This window comes from Poecilia latipinna, unplaced genomic scaffold (assembly GCF_001443285.1).
Source record: "Poecilia latipinna isolate Pla-1442-1.1 unplaced genomic scaffold, P_latipinna-1.0 Scaffold4037, whole genome shotgun sequence".
In the NCBI taxonomy this organism is placed as follows: domain Eukaryota; kingdom Metazoa; phylum Chordata; class Actinopteri; order Cyprinodontiformes; family Poeciliidae; genus Poecilia; species Poecilia latipinna.
The window spans coordinates 7,941-31,842 of NW_015116653.1; the positions used below are offsets into that span (position 1 = coordinate 7,941).

At 37.3% G+C, this 23,902-nt stretch overlaps 1 protein-coding gene across 2 annotated transcripts; it reads right to left on the minus strand.

Annotated features, from left to right (window-relative positions):
- Positions 1–6,632: 6,632 nt before the first annotated feature.
- LOC106942093 (electrogenic sodium bicarbonate cotransporter 1-like) lies at positions 6,633–23,602 on the minus strand. 2 transcript variants are annotated; one of them, XM_015025272.1, is made up of 19 exons: positions 23,423–23,601; positions 22,475–22,562; positions 21,686–21,840; positions 20,187–20,300; positions 19,513–19,687; positions 19,298–19,431; positions 17,742–18,016; positions 16,398–16,468; positions 16,015–16,200; positions 15,512–15,625; positions 14,634–14,795; positions 13,755–13,933; positions 12,420–12,492; positions 11,932–12,000; positions 11,647–11,820; positions 10,718–10,873; positions 9,962–10,055; positions 9,395–9,474; positions 6,987–7,075 (listed from the first exon to the last, which is right to left on the minus strand). In XM_015025272.1, exons 1-18 carry the CDS (start codon positions 23,563–23,565, stop codon positions 9,431–9,433), a joined length of 2,406 nt encoding a protein of 801 aa, XP_014880758.1. In that variant the 5' UTR covers positions 23,566–23,601; the 3' UTR covers positions 6,987–7,075; positions 9,395–9,430. The 2 variants fall into 2 exon arrangements, with proteins under 2 accessions (XP_014880757.1, XP_014880758.1); XM_015025271.1 differs by lacking the exon at positions 9,962–10,055 and having other exon boundaries at positions 6,633–7,075; positions 23,423–23,602.
- Positions 23,603–23,902: the final 300 nt, after the last annotated feature.

Sequence of the window (23,902 nt, forward strand, 5' to 3'; positions counted from 1 at the left end):
ACAGTGTTCCCTCGCAGATTTTTTTGTGCAGTGTTTTTTTCACAGTGCATTGTGTTCTGTGTCCTGATTGGTAAAAACAGTCTTCTCTAACTGAGTGCCAATGACGTCACAGTATTTATATAAGTAGCTAATACAGATTGGCCATTCAGGAGATGAAAACTGAAACTTTGAATGCCTGCTGGAAAAAAGTGGCCAGAATTAGAGCAAAACCCGAACAGAGGCTCGCTTGACGAGACCCATCGCTCTGCCGTAGATACAGCTGTGAATCTCGCAAAGCAGCTTGGAGGAGACGCTTTAATGACATGACCCGATTGATGCACAAGCACATCTGCTGACCTGAAAACAGGTTTTGTTCTTTGGTTTCAGTGTAGAGTATTTAATTATGCTGTATAATAATTGTAACAAATAAAGGTATTTCACGGATTTCGCCTGTTCTTTTCGGAACGCAACCCCCGTGAAAAACGAGCGTTCAATGAAAATGTGTTTACTTCATTTTTTTTTCTACAGCAGGAGAAGTTGTGTCATAAAAGCGTAACAGGCTAAATTTCAAAATGTTGGAAAAACTTTTTATTTTATTTTATTTTTTTTATAAAAATTTGTGAGATAAAAAACAGTCCCCATGCATCCTCATTCCAAACAAATTCACTTAGATTTTCACTTTATGGTACATGTTCACATTATTTATTGACTGTATCTAAGAATATCAGACATATTTTAAATTTAACTGAAGATATGACATATTACAATACATAATATACAATAAAATACAAAGACTTAAATCTTAATGTGTAGACTAGGACATCAAATCACTACGTTGCCTGTAGGAATTTTTAATGTCCAGCAGGTGTCAGTATTCAGTGACACAGTATCAACACAGAATCAATACATTTTTGCTATGGGTCGAAACGATACATCCACCCATCACTACGGCTAAGTGTGAGTAAAATCTCTTATTCTGAAGGGTCACATGGCTGTGTAGCCCATGTGACTAGTTCCAGCCAACCGGGTTGCTATGTTCTCTGGCGCTACAAGCAGAAGAGAAAACGAAGAAGAAGCCAAAGAGTTGTGCTGTGAAAGAGAAAAATAAGAGAAATAGACAATTAAAAAGTCTACCGGATGTCTGAAAACCTTTTTCCATTTTTGGAGGAGGAGCTTTCCACATTTTTTTTTTCAACCTGACAACGTTCGGGACAGTGTTATACGTTACAGAACTGGACTTGGTGAGTTCTTAATTCCTGTGAAAAATATTGTTAGATACTTTTATTTAGTTGAGATGGACAGTTAAAGTAGCACATTTATGTTCTATGTTAAAAACTGCGGATGTAAAGGAGGAGCTGGTGTGGATGAAGCATCCCCCCTACACACACAAACACACACACACACACACACACACACGATGTTTAGCCGCCATATCGACGACTAAATTACATTATTCAGTAAGGAGCAAAGCTAAACAAACTTTTGTTATGCTTTGTTGGCTATTAAACCAGGCCTTTAAGGTTCTGCTGGAAAATTGGACCGGGAAATTCCGAGTCGATTGCCGAGTTGGATTCTGCGAGTGAGAAACAAGATGGCGAGCCGTAACCCAGGAGCTCTTTGACTTCTGCCTAGCAGGAGCTGCGCCCTCTGCTGGACATTGTGGATCATCCGAACTAGTATGACCTGCCCATGTTTTTCCTTCTGAAATAACAATGGATTCAGGATCTTCAGAGCGAAAAGACATCGAATTGAAGCACAGCTTATTCAGTCTTGCTGGATTGTTTTCTGTTGTGTTGCTTTTTTATTTTCAAACCACATTCAGTATCCATTGTTACAGTGTATGGAATGTAAAATTTTCTGTTGGGTTTAACATAGAAACAAGAAATGGTTAAATCAGGAAATAAAAAAAAATTTAACCTCTTTAAAAAAAATACTAAGTAAAATAGATTTAAAAGATTTAAAAAAACCTGTACATAAAAATAGATTAACAGTATCTGTGATTTGAACTTAAATAGAACTATAACCTAGTTAAATAAATAACATCCTTTAATACCTAACAGGTTTAAATTTCAAAACAGCGATTAAATAAAATATTCTGAAAGAAACAGAGAAACTATTTTGGATTGAATTTTGTGTTAATTGTATGTCAACTGCAATATTATTGTTTATTTTCTTTTAACAAACAATAAACCAGCAGTTTAAATTTATTTTCTGGTCTGTGCTCATTAATGCACTTACACTTTTCACCACTCCTGTAGCTGAAACTAGCACTGGTCTTACTGTGAGTTCTAGTAACTGTAATAACATCGTAAGTGTTACATCTGTTTCTATCAAACAATTTTGTTGGAAGTTGCTGCTTGGATTTCAGGAACATCGGTTGGCATGCAGGCTCCTGCAGGACCGTTTCATTCTGTAGTAATACTCCTCAGACACTAGAGGGCGCCACAGCATCGGTCATAAAATGGCTTCACTGTAAACAGATTTGAACAATAATATAAATACCGCTTTGTTCACTGAAACATTAAGTTTTCTACTTATGTTGCCTTTCCTTTCCAGAAATATTTAAAATAATCTCATTACTTATAAAACCAAACCATTAAAATATATTTTTTAAATATACAAGATTGAATTATTAATAAATGTTAACTTTATCCAACCTCTCACCATTATTCACACACCAGCGACTTTATTTGCTACAGTTGTTTAAATTGTTGTTAATAGAGGTGTAAGATAATGTGTATTTTATTGTTCTAATTTATTCTGTATATCAATCTGAAACAATGTAAATACCAGGACGGTGTCGCTGATTTTAACACAGATATATCAGCCTTCTGACCTTTAGGTGTTTGGTTCCTTTAAAGTTTATATTCTACAAAATACTTTAATAGCATATTTACACAATTAACAGAAACAATTGAAATGTGTGTGCATTTTTTCCTAAATAAAAAGATAAATAATTTGAGAGCAAATCAAAACAAAATCTTTTTTCAGTAAGAGTTGAGAAACTGCAGAACAAAAATTAAATAAAATTTAGATCTTGTCATGTTAGCATCGATCCGATATACCAACTTGGTATCAATATCATCCGTATTTAGCATCTATCACCACCTCTAGTTTCCAGCCAAATGCAAATGAAAGCATGGAGGTTCCTGGATGTGGTGAAGAAGATTAGCTGAAGTTCAAAACCTCAGAATGAGGAAGAAAGGAGACGTCTCAGACTTTGAATGTGCCATTGTTGTTGGAGTGAGACAGGCGGCCTGACGGCTGACCTGCTGCGATTTTTACAAACAACCTTTCCTCTGGCTTACAGAGAAATGCTCTATGAAGGAGAACGTCTCCAGTGAGGTTCTTTAGCTGGTTTATTTTAACACTTATTGAACTTTTTGATCAGGTTTTAATTGTAAATAATTACCGGTCAGTGTACGTCTACATATTGCAATAAAATAATGGAATATATTTTATTTTCCAAAGAATCAAATCAGAAGTTGGTTCAGAAACCAGATCTGGGCAGAGTTGAAGCACTACTTCAACATATTTTACTCAAGTAAAAGTAAAAAGTATCTGTCCAAGAAATTAAGAGCAAAAACACATTTCAATCTGGAAAGACTCAGACGAAGAAAAAGGAACAATTAAAAGATTTAATGACAGCAATGAATAACAGTTCTTTGGCGCGGGCCCGGCAGCTGATCTGAGCTGAGATTTGATGTGAACTCGATGAACATCCCGATAACCGATTAGGGATGCTCTCCCCCGGGGCCCGACGCTGGTGGAGGAGGTCTGGAAAGGGAGAGCCTGGAGAGCCGAAGGATGTGGGTGGAGAAGGGGCGGTGGTGGGCAGAACGCAGCTGGGAAGCGGCCGATGGCTTCGGTGTGGATCCTTTATGCAGAGCTTGACTGATGATTGGACACGCCGGGTGAGGTCCAGAGCTGAGGTCGGAGATGAGCATAACGCCGATGGGCGAACGGAGGGGATGGAGTCTTCCAGGTTGAATTTTCGCTATCAGCTACATTTGGTAAAAAGTACTCAAGTACTGATCAAATTATCAGTCATTTAATATTAAAAAATTACATCATTAGACGGACCGAAATATAAATTTAAGTGGAAATTTTCGTATTTTAAAGATGAAAATGACAATAATTCATGTAAGGAGCAAAAATAACAAATTTAAATTCAATAAAAAAAATCTGCAGTTTTTTTTAACAGAAACTGCAGGTCTATGTCTGGTGAATTTTTGGTTAAAACATGTTTGTTTTTCATTCAGTGGGTAGAAAATACAGAATTTTTACTCAAGTTAGAGTAGAAATACTTCATAATAAAATTACTGGAAGTACAGAGTTGTGAAAATACTCCTAAAAGTAATTTTTTCAAAGAAGTTACTAAGGTAAATGTAATCAGTTACGACCCAACTCAGTCAGAATCAAGCCACCTGTTGCTACAAGTAAAAATCACCAGGACGCCATCGGTGTTTGATAACAGTTTATTTTCAATATACATTTCATTTGAAAAATAGAAATTCTACAATAATCAATTTTTTCTTCTCTAGAAAGACTCATAAGTTAATTCAACAATAAAGTGTCAGTTTTCCTCTGCAGCTTTCTGACAGGCGGTGAACTAAACTCCACTGGAAAACCTGCAGAGCGTTGAGTTTCCTCTCATGGGGATAAAAACGAGGATTTGGAGAGTGAAAGACGTCGTGTGAATAAAGACAGAGAGGACTTTCTGTCTGAGATGAAACCCACAGAAAGAGAACGGTCTTCACTTTTGGACCATCGTGCTGTAGTTAAAGGATAACCCTGGTGTGGTTCACATTATTATTAATCCTCTGTCTCATTATGACTGTGCACTTCACAGCACAAAGTCTTTAAAAAAATCCCACATAAGCAAAAGAATGGATTTGTTTTGACTTGTATGTCATCACTTGGGTTCAAACTGCAAAGTTTACAGTTTTCTAAAACATTTTTCTGGGAAGTGTAACAAAAAAAAAAAAACATTTAAAATGGAAATACAACAAGTTGATCTACAGAACATTCATCCTTAAGCACAAACCAAAAGTAAAGGCTCCATTCTTTAACTGTGGACACTTTCCAATGCTTTTGTGGTTACACAAGAATAAAAAACAAAAGTGTTACATTTTATGTTTAGTGATGTCCAGGTCTGAGTGCAGCAATGAGGAAAAACACCAGAGTTTTCCTCATCAGGACACGATAAACTCAAAATGGAAAAGCTGGAGAACACAGTGAAGTATTGAAAATAGAGGGATCAGAGTGAGCATCTGTAAGAAAACAGGATCTTTGTGTGCTAATATAGAGACGTCAGCAATGATCCATCAAGTTTGGAAGAATTATGATGAAATTTTCCAACAATCTTCCAGTTGGAGAAAAGTATCTCTGTGACTTTTTTCACATTTGCGGTCACATTTAAACCAATTTCAGAGTCCAGAAGGATATTTAAAACCCTAGATAGAGGTGCTATTTATTACCATTCACACAAGTCAAACAATTGAAAAGTATTCATCAATAAAAAAAAATTGGAAATGGAAAAACGTGTAGAAACACTGTTTGCGTTTTCTGTCATAAATTAGCTGTTTGGTTTTATATGGAAGAAATATAATCTCATTTTTACACATTGAAATTATAACAATCTATTCTGTGCAATTATCAATTTAAAATTTTTACTTTAAATGCACAAGAAAAAAAATCACCTGCAAATGTTTCTTGGAAATGTAATTTTTCAAAAATGTTATTTTATTTTTGAAGGCAAATTTCTGCAGGTGAATTTTTTGCAGTGAATTTAAAGTGTAAAAACAAACAATGACATAATTGAACAAGTTAAAAAATCAGTGTCAAAAATTCAATTTGTAAAAAAAAAAATAATAATTCCAATCAGATTTTATTTCTTCCAAAATTTTTAAGGATACGTTTAAATTTAACTAAGCACTAAATGCAGGCTAGTAAATAATTTAGTTTATTAGTGATTTTCTTGTGTGTGGTTTGACCACCTAAAAATATCCTTTAATATATGTTAAAAAAGTGATTTAAACAACCCATAAATCAGATGACAGCTGATAAAATACACACATTCCTGCTGTGAACACAAGCCGTCATGAATATCATTTCCACATCATGTTTCCTGCATTTCTTCCAGTTCAAATCGATCCTTTTTAGGCCACTTAGGTACAGGATTTATGCAGCACAGTCATGTATTAATATAATATGATTCCCAGTTCGGGTTACTGTTTGGCTGAGAAAGGTTGGATGATTATGATGATCTTCTATCCACATCATAGAAAAATACACAGGAAATGTGACCGACATTTACACATGATCACTTTTTAAAAATCAACAGAAAACAAAAATATGTTAATAAAAAAAACAGTTTGGAAGAAAAGTGTAAAAGATTTGATTAGAAACAAACAGAAGCAATCAAATCAGCACACACAACTGTGCTCTGTTAATTTATAGTTAATTATATTAAATCTCTATTTCACTTCCTTTACAAGCTATAATACAGCACATTTCTTAAATTATTGCAACTCTAGGAAAGGACAGGGAGAAAATATCAAAACTCCAAGAATCATTTGTTCGTAATAAGATTTGAATCTAAAACAAGAGGTAGAGCTATAAAAACATAATTTTCCTGCTACAGGAAAATGTTAGAGTAGTTCAGTTTATATAAAAAAATCTGAAAGGTCATATTTGTATTTATACATAAATATGAGTATATAAAAAGAGATGGGACGGCACTCCATGTTTAGTGAGAGCGCTGCAGCATTTACTGTGGCAGCAGTTGCATAGATCAGCAGTAAGGAGTTAATTTAATCAACAAGTGAGACTGGAGGTGTGAGAGAAATGCCAACATGAAGGTGAAGACAGAAGTACTTAAAAATTATCCCTTTTTCAGTCCCAGAAATTCAAAACAAACCTCTTAAAATCATAAAAGAAGCGAAAAGTTAAGACTAATTTGACAGGAAGCTGCAGGTTGGTGGTCTACAGCGACGTTTCGGATCCCCGGCCCCTCCAGTAAAACGTGTCTTCGTCTTCCGGCTCCATGTCTATCCTGATCTGAGGCACTGACTTCAGCGGGGTCATCTCCGGGCTGAAACACAAACCCCAGCTGTCAGGACACAAACGACAAAAACTGAAACTGTCTGAATTTATCTGAAAAATGCTCTCCTAAAAGGGACCTGTAACGCAAAATTCACATTTTGAATGTTTTTACTTTTCCATTTTGGTCTAAAAAAACCCACCCAGACGTGTTTTGGTGTCTGGAAAATGAGACCTTCTGAATGTAACATCATCAGTAGCCAATGCGCCGTTACCTAGCAACCCCAGCAGAGTGCTGCCTGTTACCTAGCAACCCCAGGATAATTCTAGAACATTTGGTCAGCTGGTTTTAGCGAGGTACAATGGCAGCTGGAAAAGACGCGTTTTGGTGTTGACTCAAAATTCAGAAACCACATGCTGCATTCCGTTTGGTTGTGCAGGAGGATCTACTAATGCTTTTCAAAGATGTACGGTTGTATAATTCCACATCAGTTTGCAGCCAGTGAAAATGATGACTTGTGGAGACGTGGCCAGCAGCAGCTTATTTGGATGTAAGGTGACAAAATGCCCTAAAACGGCTCATTCTGAATAATAAAAAGAAAGAATAATCTGAATAATAAATAAGTCACATTTAATTCTAGGATTTCATTTAGTAAAACAGAAATAAACTGACCAGGTCTTCACCAGCTGCTAAAATTATTTAAATCTATCTATGAGTACAAAATACAAACAACAGATTCCATGCTGTCACTATTTGTTAGAGAAAACAGAAAAACTGTGAGAAAAACCAAGTACACCCCATGAACAGTAGAACTAGCTGTAGCAGCTTTGTTTTCTGTTTAATTTATTCACAACAAAGTTTCAGTGATTTATTCCAAACTTTGGCTACCAATGGCTGCAAAGTGAATCTGTTCACTACAGAGATGGACGGCTGGTTTGTTGTCATTTTTAGAAATATTGTGGTTTATTTATACGCAACTTTACAGAAATGTTTTTGCCATTTTCATTTTCTGATGGTTTTTCCATGAAATCCTTCGAATTAAGCCAAACATCCAGTCTTTTTCTGCCAGTGACAATTCTAACAAATATATGAAAACACTTTCATAAAAGTCACATACTCTAGCCTTAATCTAAACAAATAATTAATATTTAATCAACAATTCAGCATTTTTCAGGCACCAGACAAATCTTTGCCAAAAAGAGTCAATGATTACACCAACAGATAATTATCTACAGAACACAGCTTGTAAAAAAGTGAAGTTTGTTTCACGATCTTCATCCGCAACAGAAAACATATCAGAAGAATATTTCATATGAATATTTCAACTTCCTGTTTTATGCTGCTTCAAAAAAACAAACAAACACAAGAAAAGAAAGAGGTAAAACGAGGAAATGATTTAAAATCTAGAACCAGTAACGTTTTGGATGCCAGTCTTATTTTAGGATTTTCAACCCTGAACTGTAATCATATTTTTTCGGAGATATCTGTACCTCGGGTCGTCAGAGTTGGAAGCAATTTGGCTTCAGATTCGACCAACAGGATTATGTTTAAACAATCCCACATTCATACAAAGTTCAACATGACTGACATGACCAAACAAGGTCAAAGGTTTTGTTCTCTAATTTTCAGATATATGTGGATTTTGAATTTTAAAAAGTTGGATATAGGTCACATTTAAACAAAAAAAGTTAGATACGGGTCAACTGCATTTAGAAGAATCAGATGTAGGTTGCATTGACCAGAAAATGATACAGGACACATTTAAACAAAAAAAAAAAGTGCATATAGGCCACATTTTGATGAAGAAAAGTCAGATATGGATCACATCTGAACTGAAAACAGTCGGATACGGGTTAGTTAGATATAGATTGGATTTGGACAAAATATACATAAGTCCCATTTGAACAAAAAAGTTGGGTAGAGTTTATATATGTACAAAAAAAAGTCAGAAATTTTTGGGCTTTTCACATTTGTCCAAAAAAGTCGGGAATAGATTATATTTGAACATAAAAGTTAGATATTGATTGGATTTGGACAAAAAAAAAATCAAACATTGGTCGCATTTGGACAACAAAGTAAAAACCGGACTGGTTGTCATCCAGATGTCTCTGCAGGGGACTGACGCTCTGCAGGAGGTTTTCTGGAGAAGCTGCAGAAGTTCATTGCCGTCTACAGACAGAGTCCCAGGCATGGCGCCTGTTAGCCCTGGGTTAGCTAATCCGCCGATCTGACCTTTAAAGATCAGGCCAATAATTGTAGGTTAGCTGTCCCATGACCTTTTACCAGCATCACTTCCACCAAGTCTAAACAGGAGCCAGCTGCAGCTGAGTTTCATTTTGTTTTCCATCCTCACTCTTTTTCCCGTCTCACCTGGATAAGTAGCTGTCCTGGTAGAAGCGGAGCTGCTCAGCACGATGTGTGTCGATCAAGGAATGACAGGGGCTTCTCTCCTGAGGAAAAGAGAACAGCTGCTTTAATAAGGAATGCTTCAAAAATCAACTGTTCATTTACTCAGCTTGAAGGATTTTGCAGGTTTTCATTCCAGAACAAGCATGCAACAATTACAAACGCTTTCAGCCTGAGAGGAGAAAAGAGGCAAAATGTTAGCTGTTAGTTCTAAACCTGCTGATTCGTGGAAAACTCTGCAGTTTTAGAGAAAAGGTTGATTTATGATCAGAGTCGTCTAACAGCAGAGGCCATTAGAAGAACATTAGAGCCAGAAATTAAATTAGAAGATGGGGAAAAAAAGATTAAGACACCATAATCTGAAGCGGTGAGTAGATTTCATGCATTTTTCAGGGACAAGACTAATGCAGAAAATAAAAAAAGAAAAGAGTGAAAAACCCAACGTGTGTGTAAAGACGGGTCATCGTTATGAAGCAGAGACAGTCAGGAGGAAGATTTGTGTTTCCCTGCAGGCGGTGGCGGTTTACTCACTGTCAGAGGCCTTATCACCTAAGAAGGGCTCCTTCTCCATGATGTCCATGGGAATTTTAATATTGGGAACATTCTCATTGTAAGGATAGTCAGACTGTTGGAGAGAGGAAACACATCCTGAGACAGGAACTCGCTGGAAAGAGTTACCAGGAGCCGACATGGGCAGCTCATCCAGTCCGTTTGGCTCTTTCTTTAAAATGGAAGCGTTTGCAAATTGTTTCAGTCCTGCTGCTGATAAGAACTTGATGTGTTAAAAGATAAATTACATCCTCTTTGTAAAACCGATACCAAAGTACAGCTTCACAAGGTGCTCAACGTTCCTCATTTTAAGGATTTATTTTGTTGTGTGTAGCAGGTATCATAAAATTACTATTTTAAGTCATAAAATTATCTCTTTCTACTAATATTGTGACTTTAATCTTGTAATATGAGTTTATAATTTGACCATTTTGGGCTTTTTCTCATATTATCGTGACTTTATTCGCTTATTGTTACAAATTCTTTTCTTGTATTACGACTTTATCTTTGTAAAGTTAGAACTTTGTTCTGGTGGTTTAATGACTTAATTCTCATACAACACTTTTTTTTCTTTTGGAGCATTTTGACTTTTCTCTTTTAATTAATTTTCTTATTCTCTTAGCCCGGCCCTAATCTGCCGTCGCCAAACTCTCCGTCCTGCAAAGGGAGGAATCCAGAATCTGAGCTCCACAGAAACAGAGATGGTGAAAAAAAAACAAACTGCAGCTCAACTCTTACATCTTCACCATCACTGTCCACGCTGCCACATTTCTTCTTCTTCTCATCCTCCTTCTTCTTCTTGTCTTTCTCAGGAATGACGTCGTCCAGGAAGCTCAGGTCGCGCTGGGAGAACATGTAGTCCATGGCTTTCCTGACCGCAACCAGAGCGAGAATCTGGAAACGTCGGAAACACGGGTTACAGGACGGAAACGATCAGACTACTGAGATTAATCGTGATTAATCGATTACTGAAATAATCGTCAACTAATTCTGTAATCGATTAATTGGTAACTGGAGTATACAGACTCAAAAAAGGCCATTTTCTGACAAAATAACACACAGAGCAGTAAATAAGCTAAAAATGTACAAAATATATAAACATTTTGCATTTAAGATGAAAAACCTTCTTTATCTGTAAATGTGTTCTACCTACAACTCAAGTGGCATTTTTAGCTTCACCTGGTTCACATTCTGTTAAAAAAAAATCTCCTATTCAATTATTAATCGGTTCATTGGAAAAATAATCAGCACTGCTAAGTCAAGCAGAAAGGACTGAGCCATGTTGATGGTATTTTAGCTGTAGATGATCGAGCCTTCACTAAAAAAATGCTGTATTATTGCCTCTTAGGCAATGAAATGTTAATTTTCTTATCTAAAAAAGGAATTGAATTAATTGTCTATTTGCATCTTTTAATGTATTTAAGTGGTTAAATCAAAAATCAGCAGAATATGCCAGTTTTTAATCCGATTGTAGGTATAATTGATAGAATAATTGATTACTAAACAAATCATTAGTTGCATCCCTATCTGGGGCAGTTTTACTAAAGCATCCATTACCAAAATAACTAATTAAAACCCTAAATCATTACTAATCTGGTATTTCTGAGTCTTTTTTGATCCGTCTATAAAACGTTCTGTGGCTCGAGCGTGAGCAGGTTCTTCTTTACCATGACGGGGAAAATGATGGCCGCCACGGTGGACTTGAGGATCCAGAGCAGAGCCAAGCAGAGGATCTGGATGAAGGTGAAGAGGTGGACCTTCCTGAGGGGAACGTGCCTCAGGTACACCAGGTCCGGCTGATGCTTGGCCGGCATCAGCAGCAGCTTCAGCCGGTCCATAAACTAAGCAAGAGTCAAAACAAATACAGAGTTATCACACCAATCAGAAGATAAACTGGTGGATGATGAAACAACAGCTCCAGCTTTTATGGAATTGAAATGAAAGAAATTTACCTGAACGCCGTTAAGAGAAGCGACTCCCATGTACAAGAAGACTCCATACAGGACCGGCATGGGGATAAACTAGACGTGCAAAACATGCAGTAAAAATGGCTTTAAGGGGCAGAATTATGTGTTTTCCTGGCACCTAGAATCATTTTATAGCAAAAATATGTAACTATGATACTTGATATATAAACATTAAATATGAATAACTTGATAGCTTGAAATTCCTGTCTCTTTAAAAGCTCCAGCTCTTACTGAAGGCGGGGCTAGGTCCAACTAGGCGTTTTTGCCATCTGAGTGGTTGCCATGGAGATTAAAGGATTTCTCAAACACGCATGAATAAAATCAAAGCAACACTTCAGGTCTGTTTTTGATGAGGAAATAACATAAAATTTTAATGTAAAGCTGGAAAGAATCTGATTTTACATAAAACTGCCCCTTTAAGAGAAAATTCTACCAAAGTAAATGTTACCGCTGCAAAATGTTTAGTAAATTACCTTTAAAATTGGAGACATGAACACAGACAGTCCTGTCAGGATGAACACAAACACTCCGGTGACCCTCTGCTCTCTGCAAAACAGGACAGGAAGGGAACGTCGCAAAGCTGGAAGCTTTTCGTTTCCACCAAAACCTCAAAGACTGGACTCATTTTCCTCATGAACTGTAAGATTCTAGCAGTAACAGATACAGTTCAGAAACATTATATTAGGAAAAGCAAACATTGTAAAGTTCAAAACCGGTTTGGATGCTTCGGTGTGACGCCGTACAGCAGTTTATTAGCTCAGCTGCCACATCAGGGGGCGAGGAGGACGGCACACAGATACAAAAACAAAACAAACCATCCAAACACAGGAAGAAACGTGTTAGCTTAGCCACTGGTGAAGTCTGAAGACAAAACCACAGCAAAATAATGTTTTAAAAATCTAATTCATCCAAGGAAGGAAGAATCAAATTGTTCTTGTTCTAAGTGAAAAGGTGAAAGTCTGGTGTTTATGATCAACCAGGTTTCAAAATCCAACAATAATTTTCTCTAAGTGTGTCCATTTGGTTTGACCTGACCTTTCAAAACAGGTGAGACTGAGGAGACGAATTTCTCCTCAACACCCTGGGTGAATGATTGCTGTGACCCGGGCTTTAAATCACCGATGCAGGCTTTGAATTTAAAAAGTGAAGCAAGAGGGACAGCAAGCAGAACAAGAAGCTCAGGTCAGAAGAGACCCAACGTTTGTAAAATTATACACTCAAAAATTAACGGTAATAATTTGGGTTATTTAACTTGGCAGAAGAGAAAAAAATGGGGCTCATATTTTCACCATGTTATGTATTTATTTATGCCACAGTTTAAAGATAAATATTTAGCTTACAAACTAAATATTTAACTTGCTATCTATATCTTTAAAATGTTTATACCACTTAAAGTTATTTTTGTATTTACTAATATTTAACACTTTGAATGCAGTAGCTTGTGAACAAATAAGCAATTTCTGCTTGAATATCAGTACTAAATATTTAGCTGAGGGCTAAATACCTACCATGCTAACTTAACTTGTTACTAAATAGCTAGCTATGTTTTTGGCTTGCTAACTAAATTTTCAGCTTGAACTGGAGCAAAATATTAAGTATATAAGCTAAATATTTTGCTTGCTAATTGTATATTAAGTTTGAAATTGAAAATAATAATTAGTGAAAATTACTGTGTATCTTTACAAACGGCTGTACTTTTATTTTGACGGCTCCGTTGGTTCTTTACAAACGGCTGTACTTTTATTTTGGCGGCTCCGTTGGTTCTTTACAAACGGCTCTTTTATTTTGGCGGCTCCGTTGGTTCTCACCTCACTCCCAGGAACTTGGGCTGCTCTCCCGGCGCCGACGTTTCCGTTTCCATCTTCAGACTGTCGATGTGGGCGATGGAGATGACGGTGGCGGCCACATACCACGGCAGGCCCATGAAGGAGCAAACCACCATCAGAATCGCCACCCAGAATAGGTCCAGATGGTAACCTGCCCCTTTCTGTTCCAGACAACAAACAGGGTCAAAGGTCGGGAGCATGCTCGGACATGGACAGTGCAGCTGCAGACGGACACGGACCTAAATCCAAAGGCTAAAGGCCTTCTGATCCATTCAGCAACAGAAAATTATCTGTGGCCTGAATAATTTCGGACTTTTAAAGATTTTGAAACTGTACTTATTCAGTTGGCAGATTAATTCATTTATAACAAGACATTTTCCCATGTTATAAGTGAAAATATCTGCCAATGAATTTTTTAAAATCAATATTAAGGAATTATTGGCTTTAAAAAAAAGCACTTTTCTCACTGAAATGTTACTTGTAAGTTAATTTTGTCTTATTTCAAATGTACTAAGATATTTGCACTAGGTTTTGTGTTTTTGCAGTGAAAACTAATGAAACAGGGCTGCACAAAAATGCTGGTACTTCTAGAAAAGACTAAATAATTTTGTCCACGTGTTTGTACCCATAAACATTAAATCCAGATATAAAACAGAAATAAATAATGACTCAGCTTCTATTTAAAACCTGCCAGCGGTTACATTTCGACCTGAAAAAGGTGCAGTCACTCATATGAAACATCTCTCACTTCCCTGAGAATGATTTTCACCCACAGGGTGAATTTAGCCTGGATTTGCTTGTGATTGGAAATAATCTTAGCAGAAGCTTGACACTTTCTGTAAGGACGGTTTGTGGCGTCACCTTTAGCTTGTGCTCCTTCCTGTTGACGATCACAGCGGTGATCTGTTGGTCCATGAAGATCAGGATGGTGACGAGGAGAGCAGGCAGGGCGGCGGCCAGGTAAACCCACCAGGGGTTTCCTCCAAACGGGGGCACAAACCAGCCCCGCTTCGGGCTTGTTGGCTGCAGGGAGAGAGAAAAATAAAAGGATCCACCATGTTGTTTTACAAATATGACATCTGACTCTTATAAATTTAACATCTTGTCTTTCCTTTGTTGACCTTAAAGGGATCCACGATTAGTTGTAACAATAGACTTTATTTTAGATATAAAAACAATACAGTATGTCGTCATTTTGTTCACGCTGCAATGCATTCTGGGTAAATGACGTCTACTTGGTCCAAGAGAGTCGTCTTCAGCTTTGCTCTTACAAATGACAAAGTCTTCTGGAAAGAAATGTTGAGAGCACAAATGTAGATCCTTCGGAAGTTGTGTTCGGCTATGGATTTTTCCCACTTCTGTTTTTGTCATGCGGGAAGCGATCCAGATTCGCCTCACATTACAGCTGACAGTGACACCGTGTGGCATTTTCTAAAATTACTCCAGCCAAACGCAATATGATCAACAACTACTGGGGTAAAGTTAACCTTCCTGTGTTTACTCTGTAGACTCCGGTACAGAATGGACCTGATGACGTCATCAACCCACCGGTGAAAAAATGGCGACCTCCATGGGTGAAAAATATTACAAAAGATGTCAATTTTTTTAAGTAATTATGAGTTTTCACGTATCACAAATTCTTTTAATAGGAAAATTACAACATATTTAGGCCAACATGTTCATCTAATCGTGGATCATTTTAAATAATAATAAATATTAGAAAATAAGCAGGAGCTCACCTTAAATTCAGTTGGCACAATAAGTTTAGGAGTGTCAACTCCCACAAACATATCAACTCCACAAAAGATAAGGATGGCCAGGATGATGGCGAAGTCACTGATGAGTTTCCTCACCTGGTTGGGAGGAAAACATGCTCTATTAAAGGGACGGTGCTGTGTTTTCCAGCCACCTGGTGCCATTTCATAGTAAAATCAAGTAACTATGTTAACTTTAGTTGTGATAAATATTTTATATATATCAAATATGACTTAAAAGAAATTTGACTTTCCAGTTTAACACCTTGAAATTGGGCCTCTGTCTCTTTAAAAACTCCTGTTTTGTATATTTTTTCATTCCTTTTTCTTTGTTTTTAATTTTTAGTTGTGCCACACTAATCTTCTCCACTGGCCTCGTCTGGCAACGCATGTGGGAACACGGACTTGTCCACCCTGTTTTGTTTTTGTTTCTTGCTATATTAAAGGTGTTCTTAGTATGATGCAAATCCAATTGTGGCAGTACTCACAGTGGTGGGGAAGAAGGGGCTTGTTTTGAACTTCTTAAGACACATGGAGGTGGTGTAGGTACCGAAGAAGAGGATGAAGGACATGAGGGTGATGTCTGGGACGTAGCCGCACGCCTCTCCCACCAGCTCTCCTTTGTACATTAAACACTCTGACTTGGTGAGACTCGACCACGTGCGGTTTGGTGGCTGAACACAACAAATAAGACACTGTAATTACGCCACACACACTCAAACACCAGGCTTAATTTTCACCTAATTATAAGAATTAAACACTGGATAAAGTCCATCAGTCTGAACAGTGCTTCTGTTCAGACATTATCTACTCATTTCATTTAAAGTTTAACTTTTTTCCTAGAATGTGGATTTAAATGCAAGAAACCCACCAGGCCTGTGTAGTTCATGTACCACGATGATGTGTCTTCCAAAGGATCGTCAAGCAGCTCCGTCTCATTTTCTGCCAAACACACGACAAAAAGTTGATTTTATGTCTATAAAACTTTTAAATAGCAACTAATCTGTGTTTTACTTTCCTAATCTACTCACAGGTTTAGGCACCTGGAAAGAAGCGATGGGTATTTATCATATTGTTCACTATTTATTATTAAAAAACATTCTTATCATAAGAGTTTTGATAAATCATCTTGATAAAATTTTTATTAATGATGTTTAAAATAAAAAGAACAACAAATGGCACACAAAACTGTTTGCTGTATAAATGTAACAATTGATTGGCACCATATTCTGTTTGATTTTGTAAATTTGTGGTGGCTGGCTGATGACCTTTGGAAATATTTATCAATATTTTAAAAATATTAATAAATATTTTAACGCAAAATTTTATTTAAATCATTATTATTATAATTTGTTAATAGAATTCATAAAATAATTATGTTATTTTAATATTAATATAAAATATACTATTTTATGTTAACTTCTATTAACATAAAATATGTATATAAAATTATACAAGATGTTTAAAGTCTTAAATGTTTGTACAACACCAATTGACACCAAGTTTGTTTACCGTATTTTCCGCACTATAAGGCGCACCTAAAAACTTTAAATTTCCCCAAAAGCCGACAGTGCGCCTTATATATGGACCAATATTGAGCCACAACAGGTCCAGCAACTACGGTAAGCAGCCGCCGACTTCATTTTCGCCCATAGAAGAAGAAACGCGCGGTGCATGCTGGGATAGTTGTCAGAATGCTGGTTTGTTAATAAAGTTTGACTGACCTATCTACCTACCGATCGTCTATAATCAGGTCATCTGCAGGTCATTTAGCACCACGTTCTCCACAAACATGCTGTGCGCGAACGGAGAAGGGTGACCATCGTCCGGCCACGCTCCGGCCCAATCGCAGGAGGCTCTCTTAACCGACCGGAGTCGGACTGTTTTGTTGATATTCCCTGTAGTGCAGCTCCATCTAGTGGATGCATGACGTAACTCCAGCCTCTACTGTAGCGTTTATTCTATGCGCCTTATAATGCGGTGCGCCTTATATATGAAAAAAGTTTTAAAATAGGCCTTTCATTGAAGGTGCGCCTTATAATCCGGTGCGTCTTGTCGTGCGGAAAATACGGTAATTTGAAGACAGTGGTGGGGCCAAATTTACTGACATTTAAAAAAAAAAGTAAAGCACCAAAAAGGCCCAAAATCTGTATTTTTATTTCCTGTGAGTGAAATTCTTCTGATGCAAAGTCTTAAGATGAAACGGACGGCTCACCTAAGAGCGTGGGGCCCATGCAGAGACATTCGTACTGCGTGATGTTTTCCATGTTGTACACCGAGTTGATGGGGTAGTGGTGAGCTAATTTGATCATCTTCTTGAAGGCATCGTAGATGAAGATGAAGCTGATGAGACAAGAGAAGCCCTCCTCCGTGAAGCGGGTGAAGTACTTCACCAGGAAGCTGGCGTCAGTGGCAACGAGCACCAGGCAGAAGAACGCCGACCACAGGCCGATCCACAGCCGGAACTCCATGTAGTCGAAATTGTTATCCCTACGTAGAAAAAGGACACAAAACACCGTCAAAACCAGAGAAGTTCATGACATGGAGATCCCGCTCCCATTTCCCCAGCAAAAAGCTCCTCGCTAACGATGACTAGCATTGGTCTTAGCTGCTAAGTTGGCTATATAATGCACTAAATCTTAAATGTCCGCATGATATATAAAACAAAAAGGGACGCAGTGCTTTGGTACTAACTGCCAACACTACAACTAGATAACAAGGTCAGAAAAAGTTTTAATTTAAAAAAAATATCGAGGGAAAGGAAAGTAGGTTAGCTATGCTAGCTTGACTTTGACAATCTTAACGTGCTGTGGAATTCTGTGCATTTTGGTTCAGTTACAAAATTTTAAAAAAGATGACCTAAACAACAACTCTGACAGATCATCAGCTAATCAGCCACTGCAGTGGTAGATTAGCTGATAGCAGCGGTAGCTAATCAGTCAATGCAGTGTTACATTAGCTGATAGCAGCGGTAGCTAATCAGTCACTGCAGTGGTAGATTAGCTGATAGCTAATCTATAACAAGGTCAGAAAAAGTTTTAATTTAAAAAAATATCGAGGGAAAGGAATTGGTAGATTAGTTTACACTAATCTGTGGTAGATTACAGCTAATCTACCACAGCGATGACTAATTAATGATCACAAAATAAACATGAATGTTCTGTTCTTTGTGTGGGAAATGTTTGAGTGTTTTTTGGGTTGAATCCTGATACACAGAGTGGAGTTGTTATCAGTTGCTATGGCAACGTGTCTTTGTGTATCATAGCAATATTTCTTCCATATTGGAACATTTTTATTTAATAAATGTAATTAGTACTAAATCATGAAGGTAAAAAAGTGCAAAAATTACCTTTTGACCCAAAATGGCTGACTTCCTGTTTGGTTTAGAAAATGCCTCCAAGACACTTTTTCTTATTGTTTCACAGGGTTCTATGTACGTCCCAAATTTCAGCTCCGTACTATTTACCAGTTGGCCTCTCTCACTTTAGGGGGCGCTGTAGAGCTGTTTGGTCACAGCCATTTTTAATTCAATCAAAACTGCTAAAATTTAAACCAGGGGACAATTAAAGGTAAAGTTTGGTGAGTTTTCGTTTATGTTTAGGCCTCTAAGTTGAAGTTTCTTTCCAACAAGATGAAGGTAAATTTGATTTACTTTGTGTAATTTCAAGACAGTAAACTACAAAACTTTCTTAGCAAGGCTAACAGTTAACATCTTTTTCATATTTATTAAAACTCTAATTTAGAGTTATACTGAGAAGATGCCAAACTTACCTGCTGAAGTTAAAGAGAAGCCTTTCAAACACCAGAACCGGACCGGTGCTGCTCAGAATAATGAGAGGCTGACCCCCCAACAAGCAGAAAACACCTCCGGTGATGGCAGTGCCCAGAAAACTCTCCAGCACACCCTGCAAACATGGAGAGGGAGGGTTAAAAACAGGAAATCCGACAGTTTGGCTGACACACTTTGGTTAAAAACCCGCTCTGACCTGCATGTTTTCTGTAGCGTCCCCCAGCAGACCACCGAAGGTGATGGCATTCGTCACAGTTCCCAAGTAAATAAACAAAATGGTCGACAGGACCTGAATGTGAAGCGCGTCGGTGAAGTCACTGATAAAGAAAGGCGCCTTTCTCTTGATGTCAAGAAGGAGACCACCACAAAACCTGACGGCAAAACAACTGACTTAATAACGGGATGAGATTCTTAATTACACTGAAAAAACACAAAATCTTACCAAGTATTTTAGTCTAGTTTCTGCTGCAAATATCTTACTACATTTAAAATAAGAAAACTAATTTACTAGTAACTAGTAACACATAGAAACCTGTTTTAAGCCAATAAAGCCTTAATATTGATGAAAAAGTACAAATGACTTCACTAAAAACATGGGGAAATGTCTAATTCACTTATAACAAGACATTTTTCTCATAAGTAAAATAATCTGCCATTGAAACAAAAACCTTTTCTTGATTGTTAGGAATTACTGACTTAAAACAAGCTGCTATATTTTGCTGAAAAGTTTCTTATAAGTTAGTTTAGTCTTATTTCGAGTTTACTAAGATATTTGCAGTAGAAACTAAAACACTCGGTAAGATTTTGTGTTTTTGCAGTGTACAATCCAATAAATAAAACGTCATCCATATAGAACAGTTTATTTTATACCTTCCTGTCTTCTTCAGCTCCTCCCCTGTAGCGTGCCCGCCTCCATCTCCATGACCGCCACCATGCGGCATGTCTCCGTTCATCTGAGAATCCCCTCCTGCGTACATGTTTTTCCTGAAACGGAAATAAGTTTCTTCAGTTGCTGCTGTGACATCTGATCAACACAAAGCCGCCTGGAATTATTTATTTGATTTAGGTCAACGTTTGGCCCACTGAAGCTGCTCACACAACCTGATTTAACTGCTACCTTTCCCGTCATGATGTCACCTACTTGGTTCCTGTTTCCAGTCGGATGATGCTGATCCATTAGGTGATTAAATAGCCTGATAGATCAGTGCTGACTGCAGGTTTATATAATACGAACTGTGGCAGTTTCATAATTAAACACTGTGTTGTGCAGCTGGATGCGTTTGGGTGATTCTGCAGTCTGTCATGCTCACACAGCATTCTGAGGATGTGCTATGCTTCCTTGAGCAGGTTAGCATAGGTCTATGGTCTTCACAACATGTTCATTACATTTTTTGCACAAAATCATTCTTATATATTGAGATTTCAGCCTGATTTAATTGTGACTTTAAAGCCAAATAAGCTGGTGCTAGCCATGCCCCCTGCTCAAAGTTTACATATGAGAATAAGAATGCAAGCGAATGCAGGTTTGTACTCCCGTACATCTCTGAATGTCAGAAGTGGAGCCTCCTGCACAACCAACAAGAATGCAACAAGTGGTTTCTGGATGGTATGTCTTTTCCAGCAGCCATTGTACAGCGGTATAATTAGCTGACCTATCATGCTGGAGCTCGGCTTGGGTTGCTAGGTAACAGGGCTGGGCTTCCCTGGGGTTGCTAGGTGACGGGCAGTGTCTGCTGATTTGTGATGTAACACTCCGAAGGTTTTTGAGAAGGCTCATTTTCCAGACACCAAAAAACATAAACGTATTGCCAACAAAAGGCTGGGTGTTATTTAAAACAAAAAGAAAAACTAAGCATTTGATATCCATATGGAAGAATGAAAACATCCAATATATGAATTTTAGGTAAAAGATCCACTTTGAAAAGGGCTTATTATGTATTTTCCAATAAGTGTGTTACCTACATTTGCTATGAAAATGCAATTTAATATAATATGGTAATATGGTTCTATTGCCTTATGCAGAAATAAAACACTTTGTAAAGACAAAATAAAGGATGCAAAGAGGGATTAAAAGTAAAAAAAAAGCTTGATTAATATTTAAAATGTCGTTTTAATGTCTCATTTCTCATTCTGATTGCAGTAAATCACAAGTATTCTTTACACACCTATAGATTAAAGCAGAAATTATTACGAATAATCACTCTAAATCAAACCGTGAGAATAGTAAAAGATTCTCACCACTAATAAATTCCCTTGCTAGGCATTCTAAATGAAACATAAATCTGTTTGTTTATAAAATGATATTATATGCAACATAAGCTGGGTACCAAAAATACTCTAAAGATTTTGTGATTTCCTGCATTTTTGACCTTTTGTCAGAGGACGGCAGCGATTTGGGAGGCTCTATCCTGATGGTCGGGTCCCACTCTCCAGGAGGAAGAACGATCACCTCGTCCAGGAACTCATCGATCCCGGCCAGCAGGTCCTGCCTGTCCTTCGCCTTGTAGGCAATGTCATGAAAGACCTGCGAACAAACACACAGACGTATTGGAGCGGAAAACGTGTGACAGGAAAGCATGTGGCTCCAGTGAACTGTGATAGCAGATCTGAGGATTACTAAATAGGGAAAGAGAGCAGCGACTTGCAAACACTAAATAAACAACTAATCCCATCTAATCAACCCAAAAACTGTGGAGAGCAACGCCGTTTTATCACTTTAATCAACTCAAATGCTTTCCTCAGGGGTCTTTGAGTTTATTTTATTTGTTTGCCTTGCAATTAATGCAGTAAACAGCATTTGGCAAATAGCTAAGGCCAATTATTTCTAATTAAAAGCCTAAATATTTTCTGTTTTCAGAAGAAAGGAATAAAAGTGCAGACCTATCGGAGTTTTTTCAAAGTTTACAAGAAATGTATTGCTTCAAAGGGACAGTTTGGCTTTTTTCAAAGGGGGTTCTGCGAGTTAGTCAGCAGTTGTCAGTATCTTACCTGTAGTAAAAATCAAGTTTGTGAAAGAAGAAGGCAACTACTAATCAGAGTGAATTTCAAGCAACAATGCACATCTTTGAGCTGCGATCTCCCAGATCATTTGATACTTTTGTACCACATAAGAAGTATAACTGAAGTATAATTTCAGTGGATTTATGAGCCAGTCTAACCTCATCAGACATCAGGGTGGCGATTGCTCTGCCAATCTCATGATATGACTTTGCTTTGCCTTTGGGTCCAAGCAGGATGAACAAAAACCTACAAAGAGAAGCAAAGCAGAGAATTAATCAGGGGTGTCCAAAGTGTGGCGCGGGGGCCGTCTGCGGCTCTGAGAATGATTCTGTGCGGCCCTTGTCCACGATTAAAGTCTAGCACAGATTTATTTTTACCAGACTGTTGGGGGTAATATCCATAAAACAAATTAATAAAATATTTACTGATTAAAAAAATGATGTAGTCATCTTAAAATGGAAAACTTGAGCAACAACACAAATTATTCATCTCTTATTAACCACATTTTTTGCGTTCATTTTACTTTGATACTGCATAGCATCACAAACATCCAGTAACTTTTACTCAAAAGTAGAACTGGGGTGAACCCATTAATTAAATGAGGCTAAAAAGGACTTAAATTAAAAAACTATATATAATTAAAAGAAACTTGGATCATGTTCTCATAATCCATCGAAAATGATTTACAGATCCAAGTGTTTTTCATTTCAATATTTTGTGTTTGTTTTGATAACAGAATTATTTTTGCACTTTTTTCTCATTGAATTCTGACATTAATCTGAGAGTTTTAACCTTTTTTTTCTCTGAATTTTGACTTTTTCCTTCAAAATTCTGACTTTAATCTTCTGGGATCATAAATCAGATTTAGTCAGAATACTTTTTTCCCCTCAGTGGAAAAAAATAGTTTTTTTCCCTAAAAAAGTCCAAAACTGTTGCAAAACGTTTTGGACACCCGTGCACTAAATCAATGAAGGAGAAAACATTTTATAATTAAAAGCTTCTGTCTGGTTTCTGATTGCTTGACTGAAATTAAAACTGAAATGTAGAATTAATGTGAAAATAAAGTTATAATTATATTTCAGAGTTAATTGTTGCATGTCGGCTACCTTGTGGGAACGGGAACTTCGGTCAACGCTCCCAGCATCACGGCTTGCTGCAGACGAACAAACGCCACAAACGGGGCGTCCAGGAAGTCCACCTCCCCCACCAGGACGTTGGAGGCCTCCGCGTCTCTCGGCAGCTTCTTCATGAACTTGTTTTTCAGCTGGAGCAACAAAGAAAATGAGTTTGCTTTAAATGAAACGATGTAAATCAAATAAGATGGATTCTTTGAGTGTAAATGTCGTAAACAAAAGGTTCACTTGCCGAGCTCTGAAGGTTTGGCATTTATGGAAATATTTAAGTCTTTCCGCTGTGTACTTAATAACATCTATTAAATGTTACATTTTCTATTATTATTTCCTAAATTTAAAGAGCTTACCCCCCTTCCATCATCACAATTAAAGAAAGTAAATTATTTCTGGTCAAGTTGTCAGTAATAAAAAAATCTTATCAGGAAATATAAAGTTCACTTCACTTGAATAACT